Here is a 17,920-nt window from a genome sequence, read left to right as displayed (position 1 = left end):
AACCTAGGGAAATCCTACTGTGTTGATCCAGGGAAGGCAAAAACTCCTATGAGGCAGACGACAATTGCCCTATCCAGGGCTGTGGAGTCGGTAAGCCGCAGCTCCGACTCTAACTCCGACTTTGACTCCTGAATTTTATCAGGACCGACTCCGACTCCTTCATAAATGGCCAGTCATATACCAGGGGAGTTATTTATCACACTGGCTCAGCAGCTTCTCCCTAATGTCTTACATGATCCTGGGGCGATTTCTAAGGGAATAAGGAAAGATATAAAGCAGATTCTCCTGTGTGTGCAGTGGATGCAGCCAGTCTCCAGCCTCCATGTCCTGAACAACTCAGAACTAGACTAGATGGAGCAGGTGGTCTTTTCCTGCTGACAGCCTTCTATGTTTCTAACTAAATATTCACCATACAAGAAACACTGCTAACAATGCCAGATCCCTGTAATATAGAGGTCAGCCATAGTGATACAGAGAGGGGTCACACATAGTGATACACACACACACACACAGCCTGCTGCAGCCATAGCATACACACACACACACAGCCTGCTGCAGCTATAGCACACACACGCTCACACACACAGCTTGCTGCAGCCATAGCGCACACCACACACACACACACAGCCTGTTGCGGCCATAGCACACATACACACAGCCTGCTGCAGCCATAGTGTGCATACACACACAGCTTTCTGCAGCCGTAGCACACATACACACAGCCTGCTGCAGCCATAGCACACACACACACAGCCTGCTGTATTCATAGCACACACACAGCCTACTGCAGCCATAGCACGCACACACACACACACACACAGAGCTGCAGCCATAGAACACGGAAGAAAAACACAATCTTCTCCCAGAGAGAAAACACCACACTGAGGACAGAGGTTACAGCTACACTACTTATATCTTCTCCTTCTCCTCCTCTATATTACACAGGATATCTTCATATTACACTGCTGCTCATATACAGTCAACCAGCATCCAGGAAGAGAACAGCACAGATCTCCCCACACACAATAGATTCTTCCAGCTCAGAAACAAACTGCCAAATAGTGACCCACAACTTTTCCATGACTCCCCTTATGTAATAGGGCCATTGTCCTATTAGAATGTTGCTCATAATATATATTCATGATCAAAACTTGTAAAGTTCATATTAAAATTCAATTCTACATTTTTTAAAGATTTTTTTTTAAAGCTGGAGTCGGAGTCGGTACATTTTCTTACCGACTCCAACTCCGACTCCAGCCAAAGCTAGCTTCGACTCCGACTCCAGCCAAAACTAGCTCCGACTCCGACTCCACAGCCCTGGCGCCATCACAGGGAGAAAACTCCCTCCCGACTCCAATGGCAACCAGAACAATCCCTGGATCAACGTATCACCGGAAATCTAGTGCCAATAACTTGTAATATTATATTGTTCAAGAAAAGCATCCAGGCCTCCCTTGAACTTATTTAATGAATCGGCCATGACAACATCATGTGGCAGAGTTCCACAGTCTTACCACTCGTACAGTAAAGAACTCGCGTCAATGCTGATGATGAAATCTTCTTTCCTCTAGACGTAGAGGATGCCCCCTTGTCATGGTTACAGACCTAGGAGTAAAAAGACCACTACAAAGATCTCTGTACTGTCCATTCATATATTTGTACATTGTGATCAGATCGCCCCTAAGACGTCTTTCTTCTAGCGAAAATAACCCCAAGCTTGATAACCTGTCCTGGTACTGTAACCCACCCATTCTCTTAATTACCTTGGTCACCCTCCTCTGCACCCGCTTCAGTTCAGCTGTGTCCTTCTTATATACCGGTGCCCAAAAATGTACACAGTATTCCATGTGTGGTCTGACCAGTGATTTATAAAGAGGCAAAACTATGTTCTCATCTTTAGCATCTATACCTCTTTTGATGCATCACATTATTTTATTAGCCTTGGCAGCTGCTGCCTGGCACTGATCACTAAAGTTTACTGTCCACCAATACCCCCAGGTCCTTTTTGGAAGTAGTTTTACCCAGTGTTTTATTATTTAGCACATAACTGTACTTATTATTTCTATGGCCCAAATGCATAACCTTACATTTATCCACATTAAACTTAATTTGCCATTTCACTGCCCAAGCCTCTAGCTTCTCCAAATCCCTCTGTAATATAATATTATCCTCCTCTGTGCTGATTACTCTACCCCGTTTAGTAACATCTGCAAAAATGGAGATTCTACTCTGTAGCCGCTGTACAAGATCATTAATAAAAATATTAAAAAGAAGTGGACCCAACACTGACCCCTGTGGTACCCCACTAGTAACTAAAACCCAATCTGAATATGTTCCACCAATGATCACCCTCTGTTTTCTATCACACAACCAGTTACTTACCCATTTGCATATGTTTTCCCCAAGTCCCAGCATCCTCATTTTGTGGACCAACCTTTCATGCGGCACAGTATCAAATGCCTTTTGAAAAGTCCAGATACACAACATCCACAGCCTCCCCCAGGTCCAGTCTATAACTTTCCTCTTCATAGAAGCCGATCAGATTAGTCTGACAGGACCGATCTCTCATAAATCCATGCTGGTGCTGCGTCATAAGATTATTTTCATTAAGATACTCCAGTATAGCATCTCTTACAAACCCCTCAAATACTTTACCTACTATAGATGTTAGACTTACGGGCCTGTAGTTTCCAGGATCACTCTTTGACCCCTTCTTGAATATTGGTACCACATTAGCTATGCGCCAGTCCTGTGGAACAATCCCTGTCGTTATAGAATCTTTAAATATTAGGAATATCGGTCTGTCTAACACAGTATTTAATTCTTGCAAAACTCTAGGATGGATACCTTCTGGGCCCGGTGACTTATGGATTTTAATGTTTTTAAGGCGTCTTTCCACTTCTTGTTGTGTTAGGCAGGTGAGATTTATGGGAGGATTTACATTATCCCTAGTCATGTCGTCTGTTATAGGATTCTTCTCTGTGAATACAGTAGAGAAGAATGTATTTATTAGATTGGCCTTTTTCTCTTCCTCCTCCACCATTACACCCAGATTATTTTTGAGGGGACCAACATTTTCGGTTTTAAGTCTTTTGTTCTTTATATAGGTGAAGAACATTTTGGGATTCATTTTACTTTCTGTGGCAATCCTTCTTTCTGTTGCTATTTTTGCTTCTTTTATTTGCTTTTTACACATTCTATTCTTCTGTCTATAGTTGCTCAATGCTTCCCCACTACCTTCTTGTTTTAGTAGTCTGAATGCTTGTTTCTTATCATTTATTGCACCCCTTACAGCTGAAGTTAACCACATTGGATTTCTCCTATTTCTACTACTTTTATTCCCATATGGTATGTGTCGTTTACACGATTTACCCAGGATGCTCTTAAATATGTCCCATTTCTCTTTTATTTCTGAAGGCATTGTCCCAGTCTATGTAACCAAGGTCCTCTCTTAGTTTTTGGAAATTAGCCTTCCTAAAATTTAATGTTTTTGTAGCCCCTCTACTAATAATTTTATTGAAGGATAATTGAAAACTTCTAGTTTATATTTGGGTAGTTAAAGTCCCCCATAATAATGACGTCACCCTGCTTTGCTGCCGTATCTATTTGTCTTATAAGAAGATTTTCTGATTCTTCCACTATACTTGGAGGTTTATAACTCACTCCTATAATAATTTTAATATTCTTCGTCCCTCCCCTTATTTCTACCCAAAGAGACTCCACATTATTATCACTTATATCCTACCGCAGAATGGGCTTAAGGCAGGATTTAACATATAGACAGACCCCTCCCCCTTTCTTATTTTTACGGTCATTTCTGAATAGACTATAACCCTGGATATTAACAGCCCAGTTATAGCTCTCATCCAGCCATGTCTTGCTTATCCCCACTATATCATATTTCTCTTCCACCATTATGAGTTCTAATTCCTCAGCTTTATTAGTGAGGCTTCAAGCATTAGTATACATACATTTAATATGTTTGTCCATATTCCCTTTCCTCTTGTCACTAGTGACTGTTTTATCCCCTCCCGCCGCGCCACCTCCAATTCCATAATCTAGGCCCAGCTCTCCGTCTACTCTGTCTTCACTTACTATATTGTAGTTGCCCTCCCCCCGGTCCCTAGTGTAAACAATCCTCCAACCTCTTAGCCATCTTCTCCCCCAGCACGGCTGCACCCTCCCCATTGAGATGCAGCCCGTCCCTACCGTAGAGCCTGTAACCGACCGAGAAGTCGTCTCAGTTCTTTATGAACCCAAATCCCTCTACCCTACACCAGCTCTTGAGCCACTTATTTACCTCCCTATTCTCCCGATGTCTCTCAAGTGTGGCTCGTGGTACAGTTAATATTTCGGAAAATATCACCTTGGAGGTCCTAGTTTTAAGCTCCCTGCCTAAGTCCCTGAAATCGTTTTTGAGGACCCGCCACCTACCTCTAACTTTATCATTGGTGCCAATGTGTACCATGACTGCTGGGTCATCGCCAGCCCCTCCCAGTAATCTGTCAGCCCGATCCGCGATGTGACGAACTCGAGGGCCAGGAAGGCAACATACCGTTCGACGATCCCAGTTTTTGTGACAGATTGCCCTGTCTGTCCCCCTAATAATTGAGTCCCCCACTACCAGTACCTGCCTGGCCTGCCCTGAACTCCTGTTTCCCACCTTACTGGAGCAGACACCCCCTGGCTTTCAGAGGCAGTGTCCTGCTGCAGCAATGCCACCCCTGAATCAACATCCCCCTCATCCACCAATTTGGCAAACTTGTTGGGGTGTGCCAGATCAGGACTAGCCTCCCTTACACTCTTCCCTCTACCCCATTTTCTAACTGTGACCCAACTAGTTGCCTCTTCCTCCTGCACCTCCATGCTATCACTCTCTCCCCATCTACACCTTGGAGCGCTTGCTCAGTGAGCAGCAGACCCCTTTCTAGTTTGCTAATGCATCTCAATCGTCGCAGCTGCTCATTTAGATCGAGGATCTGGGCTTCCAAACCAGCAACATGCACACATCTTCCACAATGGTATGCACCCTCGATCGGTTGCGAGCATTCTCGAGTCCATCCGAACCCGAGCGTTCAGCATTTAATTAGCTGTGGCTGCTGAAGTTGGATAAAGCTCTAAGGTTGTCTGGAAAACATGGATACAGCCAATGACAATATCCATGTTTTCCACATAGCCTTAGGGCTTTATCCAATTTCAGCAGCCACCGCTAATCAAATGCCGAACAATCGGGTTCGGATGGACTCGAGCATGCTCGAGGTTCACTCATCTCTACCTGGCATCATAAAACTATTATAACAATCAATATATGAGTAATTATTAAAAAAAAATATGTTGCACTTCGCATTTTTTTATACTATACTGTTCAAAATGCATGATCTTTATATCTTTTGACTATCATTTTTTCCTTTTTTATTTGAGCTATATAACTTATTACTTTGCTTTACTTTGCTCCAGGGTCGAATGGAGTATTTGGTGAAGTGGAAAGGCTGGTCTCAGAAGTAAGTAAATGATGTTTGGGTTACTGTACTAAATGATTTATTGCAGGGTGTTCGTAGAATGTATATTCTGAACATCTGCTCACAGCTCAAAACAACAACATTATACTGCCATACCCAGTAACTGAGCCTTGGCACATTGTGAAAATGCCAACCAGCACTTTACACTCCTACATGCCTTCTTGTCATTTTTTTAAACACTTTACATTTTATTAAAAAAAATCATGTTTGTGACTGAAATTGTGACCCACGCAGAGCCTGACCTACATATGTAGCAGTAAAGTAATCCTCAAACATCTAAAAATTCTTACTATAACCCTAAATGAATATAGTGAGGGGTGTAGTTTCCATAATGGGGTAACTTCTGGGGCTCTTACAAAGTCAGATCTTTGGCAGGCATGGATTGGGGCCTATTCAGTAATTCAAGCTGAAATAAAGGCCCAGATTTATCAAACAAATGGCAGCTAATCCCAGCTCAGCTTTCATTTCATTTCTCATAATCTAAAGGTGCCTGATTTTTGTCTGATTGATAAAATCTGGGTCATGCCTTAAACGCCATACAGTGCTCCGCTATTATATGGCCCTGCTAAACTTCTAAGCACTTTAGTATTCTGAAAAGTAAAAAGACCTTTAACAAATAATACCAACTTAAAGTGGACCAATTTTCTGTGCAATTTTACACTTTTTCACAAAATTGGGTAAATATATTGATCAAAATTTACTACTAACAAAGTACATTGTGTCTCAGAAAGAACTGAGCAGATTGATATAAAACTAGGCTAGGCTGCAACAGAATGCCCAGGAAGGGTAGACAAGACAAGACGCAAAACACCAAGGGATGGGTCAAAACACCAAGGCCTGGGTCAAACCTCATGGACAATACGCATACGGTACCAAATCAGAATCCAAAATATTAGTCAGAGTTACAAGAGCTGAGATTAGAATAACCAGGTAAATAGATACAGATACAGGGTGAGGCTTAATAGCTAGCAAATACTACTGGACAACCAAACACTTTATAGGAGGCCAGGGGCCTGGTCCAGCATAGATTGGAACACAGACTGAAAAAGCAAAGTATGAGTTAAAAGACAGGATGTCAATCACAAGCAAAACAAAGGTTAAATGTTAAATGACCAAAGGAAAGAGATGGGTGTGGTGAAGAAGCAATTAGCAAGGCAGAAGGAATTGTGCTGTGTACAGACAGTGTTCTGACTGCTGCAAATAAAACAGACTTCAAATACTAAATCATGGATAAGTGTACATTCTGTGCCATATACACGAGCCAAGGACCGCACCGAGGTCCTAACAGGTATAGGCATGACAGTCGGAAAAGATTCTGTTCAGTTCTTCCTGCTCTATAACTTGATGTTAATAGCTTAGGTAGTATTGTCAAGCTGACAGGTTTCCTTTAATATTTCGCTGTTTGCACTCTGCAGGGATTCCTTTCAGTTAACTGAAAATGTAACGTTTTCTGGTTTGTTTTTAGGTACAGTACGTGGGAACCTGAGGAAAACATCTTAGATGCTAGATTAGTGGCAGCATTTGAAGACAGGTAAATAGACTCTCTTTTTCTTTGTTCTTAAAGTTAATAATCTTCTTTGTCAAGGTTAGTGAAACAACCTATTTTATCTTCACAGAGAGCGGGAAAGAGAATTGTATGGGCCAAAGAAGAGGGGACCCAAGCCGAAGACTTTCCTTCTTAAGGTAACATTTGTGTATAGTTAAATCATAGTATATTACACTCTTTTTGGAGAAATAGTTAATTGATTTATATATGATTATATATTTGTGATTCATTGGACACCATTTATTTTAAAACTGCATAAATTATTGGCTTAAATTTTCAAATATTTACTTAGCAGTTGTTTGTTTTTCTGCTTCCTTTGATTTTTCCTACATGTGATTAGAGGGTTACAGTTTTTCTCTTGGCAGATTTGCACTTATTGTGTAGTTCCACCTTGGATTGCTTTGCACTTGAAATCAGTTTTTAGTTTTGGGTTAAAACAGAAAAACTTAAGCACGGAATATTGTGGACAGTAATGCTGGAAGTTATTCAGATATAGGGGTTTAACGTACTTAAAGTGATACTGTCACCCCCTTTTTGCATTATGACTTCTCTACTCAGGTGTAAAGGGTAAATTGTGCAGTTTTCATACCTTATTTTATATCATACTTTATTATGCTTGTTCCAGTATAAAGTGATTTTTTTATCATCTGCAGATTGTGCTGTCTGGGCGGGGCTTCACGGGCGAAGCGCCACTTGGCTCCGCCCGCACCACCGCTTGCCCTGGCCCGTGATATCATCTGCACATAGGCCCCGCCCCCTCAGCAGGCATTGGTATGGTGGGGTCTAGACCTTTCGGCTGGCCTGTTCCAATGGTTGTCAAGGGGCGGGCCTATATGTCGGTAATGTCACGGGGGCGGGGGTCAATGCTAATGTTGTGGGCGGCGCTTCGAATGTGAAGCCACGCCCAGATATCACAACCCGCAGATGATAAAAGATCACTTTTTACTAAAACAAGCACCATGACATATGATATAAAGTAAGGTATGAAAAATTTACCCTTTACACCTGTGTAGAGAAGTCATAATGCAAAAAGGGGGGGTGACAGTGTCACTTTAAGGAAATTAATATTTTAACAGTAGCATTCGCCCTGTTAGGGTAGTTTCACGCGTACTGGATTCGCAGCAGATTTCACGCTGCGAGTTTGCGGCGAAATTCGCTCCGATTCCCAGTACTGTCACTTCAATGGGGTTACATACCTTCAGCAGAATTTTAATTCCGCTGCTAGTATATAACCCTACCCCTTTAACAACCCCTACAACCTGCAGCATACATAACCTGCTAGGCGCCATGGCTGCATGTGAGGCTTCCGACTAAGCCAATCAGTGAGTGCGGTGGGGCCGTGCACTGATTGGCTGAGCGGGACCACAGGTAATGTATGCGGTGGGGGGTTGAAGGGGCCGGGTTACATACTCACAGCGGAATGAAAATTCTGCTGCGGGTATATAACCCCATTAAAGTGACAGTACCAGGATTCGCAGCGGATTTTGCTGTAAACTCGCAGCATGAAATCTGCCGCGAATCTGGTACGTGTGAAGTTACCCTATGGTTTTATTTTTGGCGAGTTAGCATTTTTTTTCGTATTGAGCATAGTTGCTATTTGTCTTATGAACGTTGACCTCAATGAACTTTATGTCTTTTATTTGTTACAAAGGATTTCCTGTTTTTTTTTGTTTTTGTTTTTTTTAATAATAGCTTATCCTTCGGGTAAGCCATCAATATTAGGTTGTTAAGGATCTGATTTTCGACACTTCTGCTGATCAGTGGCCACGGTGCTCAAGTGACAGCTACTTCCCCTTTATTGTTCACAAGATCACACACAGCATAGCTTCTGTGAGCATCTGTTTTAGGGCAATATTGGCCTTTTTTGGCTGATAATTGGCTTGTGTAATAGGGCCTTAAAGGGGAAGTATAGTCAGTTTAGACAACTCTAACCTGCTGATAGATCACTATTGCGCATTGGGCGCTGATGATGAAGGTAAGTCTCTTACCTTCCTCCTTGGGGCTGTTCCTGTGCATGTAATCATGTTTCCAGTAAGGCCGTTTGGAGCCCTCCCCCACCCACAGAGCACTGATCTGGCACATCACTGGTGGGCTTGCTCTGCCAATAATCATTAGAAGGGATGGGCTAGCTGGGGCAGATCAGCTCTCTGGGGGCAGGCAGTGCTCCAAACGTCCCTACCAGACACAGGATTACATTAAAACTGCAAGGTAACAGCAACAAGAATGAAGGTAAGAGACATACCCATGCGCAATAGGGAGCTATCAGCAGGTTAGATTCCTCTAACCTGCTCATATTTCCCCTTAAATCATCTTGGTTCCCTCAAACAGTAATTAACACAAACCACTACAAATCAATGGCTTAAAGTGACACCGTCACCCCCTTAGTGCATTCTGACATCTCTACACAGGTGTAAAGGGTAAATTTAGTGTTTTTCATATCTTATTTCATATCATACGTCATGGTGCTTGTTCAAGTAAAAAGTGTCCTTTTATCAACTGCAGATTGTATTAAGTGGGCGTGGCCTCGCGGCACTAGCGCCACATAACCCCGCCCACAACGGCACGGTTGGCCCCGCCCCCTTGACGCCCATTGGTTGTCCAACGTAAAGGGGGTGGAGTCTAGACCTTTCGGCCAACCTGTTCCAATGGTCGGCGAGGGGGCGGGGCCAATTGTGCCGTTGTGGGCGGGGTTATGTGGCGCTAGTGCCGCGAGGCCACGCCCACTTAATACAATCTGCTGATGATAAAAGGACACTTTTTACTTGAACAAGCACCATGACATATGATATGAAATAAGGTATGAAAAACACTAAATTTACCCTTTACACCTGTGTAGAGATGTCAAAATGAACAAAGGGGGTGACAGTGTCACTTTAAGGATTGGCCATTCATTTTAAAGCAAGTGTACCAATTCGCTTACTGAATTTTATTATTACACTACCTAGTTGGTGCCGGCGTGGAGATTCTAATAGCACTGGAGGTGTCGAGATCCCGATGGCCGCCTAGTTCTCGCGATATATATTTATATATTTTTTTTAATGTGCACTTTAGTCTGCTCTATGCAGTGGATATAGCCCGGCGCCCCTAGTATAACAATATCCCCTCTCCTCAGCGACGGACCTCCTTTAGAATGAAGTCTGGTCGCATCACCGAGGGGAGAGGATATTGTTATACTGGGGGTGCTGGGCCAACCTCCAGTGCATAGAGCCGGCCAAAGCGCACATGAAGAAGCTGGCACCAATCATGGAAACCGGGTGGCTTTTTGAAAAATGGACCACGCCATCGGGATTAGGTAGCGTAAAAAAACAAAAAAAAATAATTCAGTAACCGTTTTGGTACATTTGCTTTAAAGAACTAGAAACCCCTTCAGTATGTTACTATGTATTTTGGAGATCTGTTGATGTAAGTTATTCCACTTGGTGAAGTAAAAATAGGCATTCTACTTTAATTTCACAGGCACAGGCCAAAGCAAATGCGAAGACCTATGAATTCCGTAGTGAGAGCACACGTGGTTTAAGAGTTCCATATCCAGGCCATCCTCCTCAAGACATGCAGTCTAGGCCAAGAGAAGGGTTAAGGAGTGTTCCTACCTCTTCCCAGGAGAGTAGTGAAACTCAAGCAGACCTCTTTAAGGAAAGGTTGGTAAGCTCAGATGTCAGAGAACATTATCCCTTAAAGATTAAAAAGAAAAAAAAAAGTCATCACGCAAAATTTATTCACAAGGCAAATGTTCAGTCCTTGAGAATGTCGCCTGCCAATCATACGAGTCAGACTGAGCAGGTGAATCATTCTGCCAAAGCAGATGATTCCGGACCGCTAGAATATCATTCCACACATGGCGTCATACAGATTGCAAGGCGACAAAACTCAGATTTGGGATCTTCAAGTCAGATTGAACATTGTTTCATATCTAAAGAACATGGACTTGTGCAAACCACACAACATGGACATGGAAAGTCAAGTACCGACACCTCTTTACATAGGACAAAGAGCAAGGGTGACCTCTTCAAAGAAGCTGTTATTCCTAGAACTAAGATCAGCTCTGAGGAACACGTGTCTGACTTCTACAGTGAAGCACTATTAACACATGGGAGGAAACCTTCTCTTATTGCACGTATTCCGGTTGCCAGGATTTTTGGAGAGCCAGAAGAAGAACCGTGGAGGCCACCAGTGGACAACCTGGAGAAAGTAGTAGTGACAGACGTGACTTCTAATTTTCTGACTGTGACTATAAAAGAAAGCAACACAGACCAAGGCTTTTTTAAGGATAAACGATAAGTGTTTGTACATAGTATGCAACTAAATACAATGCTTAATAACCTGTTCATGTTTTATGTTTCGGTGATTTAAAAAGTAAAAATCTATATATTTGTTAGTTTCTGTCAAAATATACACATATTTTGATGGACTTTTTTTGTTTTCTTTGTTTTTCTCATGCATCTGTCTAAAAAATCTGGGTCAGATAGCCATGAGTTCTGGTACACACCTGTCTGTCTGGTTTTACCTGTATGTATGTTTTTTTTTTCCAGAATTATGAGACAACCATATAGTTATCCATCCAAAGTATTAGCTGTCTGGTTATTTCATCTAGAGAAGCTATCCATGGTTTTCAACTTGAGACAACCATATAGTTATCCATCCAAAGTATTAGCTGTCTGGTTATTTCATCTAGAGAAGCTATCCGTGGTTTTCAACTTGAGGGAAAAATAGAATTGTTTGGTTATGGTGGGAGAGAAGTTTGACTGTCATGCCTAAAGTGAATCTGTCGGAAACAAATCATGTTCTAAACTTCTGACACTGATAGGGCAAGAAGACACTCTGTGCCATTTACCAGCTGTGCTTCCAGAATGTAGAATGCAAAGTATTAAAGAGGCTTTTCCAAGCTTCTGATCTGTTGCAAGCTGTAACACACTGTCTCATCCCTGATCCTGCTTGATTGACAATCTGCTCCAAGCTGAGCTTCAAGCAGGGATAGGGATGGGAGAAGGAGCGAGGAGGCATTCCAGCTTTCAGCACTGGAGAATAAAAGCGTTTTTTTCTACATTCTTGAAGTACAGCTGAATATAAGAAAGGTATAGGTTTTTCCTTGATCTAACAGCAAATTTGGAACATGAATTGCAGTTAACAGATTCCCTTTTGCCCATGCACCTTCATAGCTGTTAGTCAAACAAACTATTATTCCTGTTTCCCCATACACAGGTATATTCAGCTCAGCTGAGATCGTACATTCTCGATTGGGAGCGTAGAATAAGCAACAACCAGATTTGATAACTGATCACCCTGAGAACAGAATTATTAAACATCCGTTATCTATCAGGGAAAAGTTAATAGGCCCTCAGCTCACATTAAATCGTCAACTGATCCTACTAAAATCAGGTTTGGACGACTTTTCTTGTGTGTATGTCGGCCTTATAGGGGTTTTTCAGATACTAACAAAACGTTTAAATATGTCAGGGAATGGAATGAAAATACAGAATTAAAAAAAGACATACTTACCTGAGTCCCCCACAGCTCCCTGTGTGATATATCATACCGCAGCTCACTGCCCTGCCTCCAGCTTCCAAGGCTGCAGCAGTGTCACATCTCAGTCAGTGATTGGCTGAACGGAAGACAACGGAAGTGGAAGACATTTCAGGGAGAGCTCCAGGGGACCTATGTAGGTGAATATGTCTTTTTTTGTCATGTCATTCCCCACCATATTTATGTATTTATTTATTTACTTATTTATTTTATTTTGTATTTGCATAACCCCTTTAAAAGCATCTATCAACCAAACACCTATTGTTTTAACTTGCTACAGTCTTTCCTTAAAAGGGATCATCCTATCTGTCAGCAAATGTCTGGTCCTATCAGAGAACCACAACCATCTTGAGATTGATCCCCCTTAAAATGGTTAGGAAACTGAAATGGCTATTATACACAGTTAACATAACTTATAGCTCATAACAGTTGCATAATGCATGAGCATTGTAAACCAGTTATAGAAACTGTGTAGTCTGCAGTGCTATGCTGTTATTGCAGTTCTTATGAATGTCAATGGAAGTTACACAAATAGCCATATTCAGCTTCCTAACCAACTCTGATGGCCACATCTTTAGATACAAGTGGGTTTCTGAGATAGGATCTGCATCTATCATACATTCATTGCCCAGATGGGAATACCCGAGAAGTTTTTTTTTTTTTTTTTTTTTTTACAAACAAAAAAATAATAATATTAAGGTCCTTTAGTAAAGATGCATTTTAAATTATTAGTATTCGGGTAGAGCTAAATAATAATTATTTTTGTACCCCTATTGATCTCTCCACCCTCTTACCCCCACAAGAATTTTTGTTTCCCCTTTTTCTTTTTGCACTTTAAAACAAAAAAAAGTATGAATTAATGTACAGAATGTTTGCAAAAATACTTGTGTAATTCTTGACTTGGTCATTTTTCTAATAGTGTTTTACACCTGTATAAATGTAACCATATAGATATTATACATATAGATACTAATTATTAAATCATTATTACACTTATTAACTGCAATCATGTGCAATGGGCGATTCTAATACTAGCTGTGAAATCGGGTATCTACAAAAAAAAAAACAATAACTTTTAAGAGAAATACAGAGAATATGTCTTTTACACTACTTCGTTGTTGTTTTTATATTTGTACAGTTGGTTATTAAAAGGACACTAAAACTTCAGTGTATCCTATGTCTGTTACTGTTCTCTTGACTGTTTATTTTGTTATCTATTAGTAACTAAGTTCAGCCATGGTTGGTTAGGGATAGCATGTTTTTACATGAGGTCTAGAAAAAAAAGATGCCCTTATGATCTCGCATATCTCCTGTTTTAAGAACCTGCAGAAACTTTTATATACATGTGTAATAAGGAGCAAGTAGCAGTAGTAGTATCATGTCTCTAGTATATGCCAAGGTGATGGACAAAAATAGATGTCAACATTTACAATAGCAGGCCCATTGACTTTACTGGGCTGCTTTTGGTCTACTTGCTATTTGATCCATTTCTCAAACAGTTCTTTTTCATGGTGTGCCATGGAAATGGAAACGTAGACAATAGAAGTCTATGGTCTACTAGTCCTAGGTGTTCGCCATTGTAGACACATACGACCGTTCAATAAAACATGATATCGGTGTGTAAAAGCTGGGGCTGCAGCGACTGGAAACCATGCAACTTTCCAGATTGAATGTGTCCATCAGTCTCACTGATGATTTGACAAACACTGAGAATAAAAACTACAACCCCCTTCTTTATCCATGCTATAATAGTACATTGTGATGGGCAGGAAGTTTGTACTCCACATTATACTATTACAGCAGTGACAGAAAATAGAAAAACTTCACAATGTGTAATGTCTATAGCTCGCCTGCTCCTCCCTCTCTCTGCAGACAACACATCCTGTGATCTCACAGGAAGCTTGGTTGGATGTTGTCTCTGAGCTGTAGCCCCTAACCACCCAAGTTACGTCACCTTCATTGACCATCCCCTCCAATTTACATCACCATCTCCCTGTCATATATATATAGATACATGTATATCTTTTATTGGGAAATTTAGGGAGATTGATGTGTGATTGCAGCGTTCTTTCTTGTGCTGAGTCCAAAGCAGGAGAGGTTTTCTTTGGAGATTCCTCCTGGCCAGAAGAAGCGCATTCTTATGCAAAGCAGCAGTCCCAAGATTGGGCTGACCCATCCATTCCCCTTCGCAAGGAATAAACCCTGTTTGATCACAAATGGTGGTGAGTGCCAAATTTATTTCTCATTACATATTTCTTTGGGGATTTTCTACTGCTCCTGACATGCACAGAAGTGACAGTGGAGAGCACTGTGTCAGACTGGAAAGAATGAACCACTTCCTGTAGGGCATACTGCAGCTGATAAGTACTTGAAGGCTTGAATTTTCTTAAATTGAAGTAATTTATAAAGCAGTATAAATGACACCAATTTATTTAAAAACCACTTTTTTTTCCTCCAATGTACCTCTTTAATGCACGTTCACACGTACCGCATCCGCAGCGGATTTCGCGCTGCGTATTCACAGCGAGACCCTCTGTGGATTCCTGCCCAGTAAACTCTATGGGTAGACAAACTCGCAGCAGGATGCACATCCCGCTGCGAGTTTGTCCGCAGCCCGCCCTGTTAACTCCCGCCGCTGGAGCCTATATTTTACCTGGTCCCCGCTCCGGCTTGCTTCGGGGCTCCCAGTGTCTTCACGTCCCGCTCAGCCAATCAGTGCGCTGTGGCGGGGCAGCGCACTGATTGGCCAAGCGGGACGTGCTGAGAGCGAGGAGCATGTGAAGTATAGGCTCCGGCAGTGGGGGGGTTAACGGGACGGGCTGCGGCATCCTGCTGCGAGTTTGTCTGCCCATAGAGATTACTGGGCAGGGATATGCAGCGGGTCTCGTCGCGAATTTGCAGCGAGAAATCGGCTGCGGCTCCGATACGTGCGAACGTACACTTAAGCATATATAGTTCCATTTGTTTTATAATTTTTTTGGAGCATAAAGATTGTACAACAACAACCAAACCTTAAGTATAGTTGGTATAGTTGGCATGAAGAAATAAAGATGTTATGGTGCATTGTCTAGGGCGAGAAAGAATAACTGTCAATGCAAAGGTAGATAAAGAAAAACCAAATTACGTAACAAAATCACATTTATAATCACAATTATCTGAAGCTCTGGAGCTTAAAGGGGTTGTCTAGAAAAAATATTTTTCTTTCAAATCAACTGGTGTCAGAAAATTGCATAGATTTGTAATTTACTTCTAAAAAAAAAAATCTCTGGCTAAGACAGGAACTGTCCTGAGCAGGAGAGGTTTTCCATGGGGATTCATAGATAACTGAGACAGAGTTCCTGTCTCGGCCAGAAATGTCAGCAGAGAGCACTGTGTCAGACTGAAAATAAAACTCCTGCATGATAGGAGCTAATAAGTATTGGAAGACTTAAGATTTTTTAGTAGAAGTAAATTACAAATCTATTTAACTTTCTGATATCAGATATTTGAAAGAAAAAGATTTTTGCTGGACAACCCCTTTAATTCAAACTTCCAATCTATGTGCATGGGACACTCCGGCTCACCCCAAGTCAACAGGTGGATCATCCGCCAGGGTAATTTTTTGATACCATGTGGTTATGCAAAAGCACTCTTTAATAGAGCGTTGTATCGGTAGGGGCAACAGAGTGATATAACTCAATCAAAAATGTTTCCACATGAGTCTCTTTTCTCTGCTAGGCCTCCACCCTATCTATTTTCATGATAAAGAAAAGTTCCATTACTTTTAATGAAGGGCAATATTAAAGTGTTACTGACGTTATAACTTTCAAAATCTAAATCAACAGTAGCTGTGAAATTAACGAAGTTTGTAGTTTACATTCTTTTTTTTTTTTTGTTATCATGCTTAAAAACAAAGCTAAACTTATCTGAAATCCAGGTCCAGTCTCCTGAAGGAAGCTGAGACTAAACACATGAAGTCTGGCCAGTACAGAGTGTCATGGTTCTATGTGTCCATCAATCACATGACTGCCTTCTCTCTGTGAGAACTCGGATGGCCTGAGATACACAGGACTTCCTGCGTTTACACTCTGAAAAAAAAAATAATCAGAACACAGTAAGTTCCGTGTTCTCCATGATAAAAAAAAAAAATATGTAAATTGCAAACTTGCTTTATTTCACATCTACTGTTCATTTAGGTATTGGAAGTTATAACAACAATGACACTTTAAGTCACTGGATATTTTTTTTAAATATAACTAGATGCTAGATAAAGATTGATATTTGGTCAGCGCATTATTGGTCACTGATTTACCCACCTGCATTAATATTTAATATATTTTGATGTCATTTTCCATGAATAAATCGGATGACTTATTTAAAAGTGTTTGTGTCTCTACAGTCAAAAGACTTTTGAACTATGATGCGATTCATTTAACATCTGCTAATCTTAAGTAAATAAATGCTTGGAGGCTCTGTAAATCATCCTTAAAGGGGTACTCCGGAGATTAAGCGAAATCTTTTACATTTTGCCATCAACAAATGTTCGATCTCTTGCTGTGTTCAGCGCTTTACAGAACAGTGTCCCTGTACATTCTTATACAGGGTGCCGTCATCGATCCCTCTGCAGGGGCTGCCGGACACTGCAATTGTGCTGACAGAATATACAGTACATGGGGGTGGGGTGCTTTTTAGAAGCAAAATCAGGTTGTATAGAATAGACTATGGTGGGAAATTTATTAAGGGTGCCTATTTTTAGGTGAATAATTGGTGAAGAATTGAAGTTCTATTTAAAACCAGTATTCGACAGGCAAAGATTTTTTAGATGCAACTTTTTTAAAACCTGCAATTATACAATTGACAAACTAAATAACTAAAAGTTATGAACTGTTTAACCTTGATACAAAACATTAAAGTTCTACCTCAAATACTTGAAACAGACCCTGCAACATTTGAACATGGACTACACTTTTTTTGACCTAGGGCATAAGTCCAAAACTAAACTGAAAAAGACTCTAACCCTAGTTTAATGTTGCATTATCCCCTGTCCCTAACAGCAAATTAGTGAGCAGTGTTATCCCTGAAAGGTCAACCTTTAGAAACCTAAAGTTTTCATGGGCTCAGATCCCCACTGGTCACATTTACAAACAGGGACAAGAGTCCCTCTCCCTAAATACAAGCTTAATAGACTTATAATAAAAATCTGTCACCTTCAGTAAGAACAGAGACAGGAAGAGAAGCGCTTAGCCAAGCACTTCTTCCCACTCTTTCTAGTGATTTCTAGGTGTCTGTCTACCCAGATCAAAATGTGACATATCTCTGTGACACGTACATTTTTTAATATATCATTATTAGAGAT

At 41.1% G+C, this 17,920-nt stretch overlaps 1 protein-coding gene across 1 annotated transcript in view; it reads left to right on the top strand.

Moving 5' to 3' along the window:
* The window catches only part of CBX8 (chromobox 8), a 34,935-nt gene extending 21,183 nt beyond the window's left edge, over nt 1-13,752 (top strand). Inside the window, exons 2-5 of the mRNA XM_069951723.1 lie at nt 5,458-5,501; nt 6,985-7,050; nt 7,136-7,202; nt 10,522-13,752. Coding sequence (XP_069807824.1) covers nt 5,458-5,501; nt 6,985-7,050; nt 7,136-7,202; nt 10,522-11,343 — 999 coding nt within the window. The 3' untranslated portion in view covers nt 11,344-13,752. The remainder of the gene's footprint in view (nt 1-5,457; nt 5,502-6,984; nt 7,051-7,135; nt 7,203-10,521) is intronic.
* Nucleotides 13,753-17,920: the final 4,168 nt, after the last annotated feature.

Source organism: Dendropsophus ebraccatus, chromosome 14 (genome assembly GCF_027789765.1).
Source record: "Dendropsophus ebraccatus isolate aDenEbr1 chromosome 14, aDenEbr1.pat, whole genome shotgun sequence".
Taxonomy (NCBI): Eukaryota; Metazoa; Chordata; class Amphibia; order Anura; family Hylidae; genus Dendropsophus; species Dendropsophus ebraccatus.
This window is presented reverse-complemented; position numbering and strand designations above follow the sequence as displayed.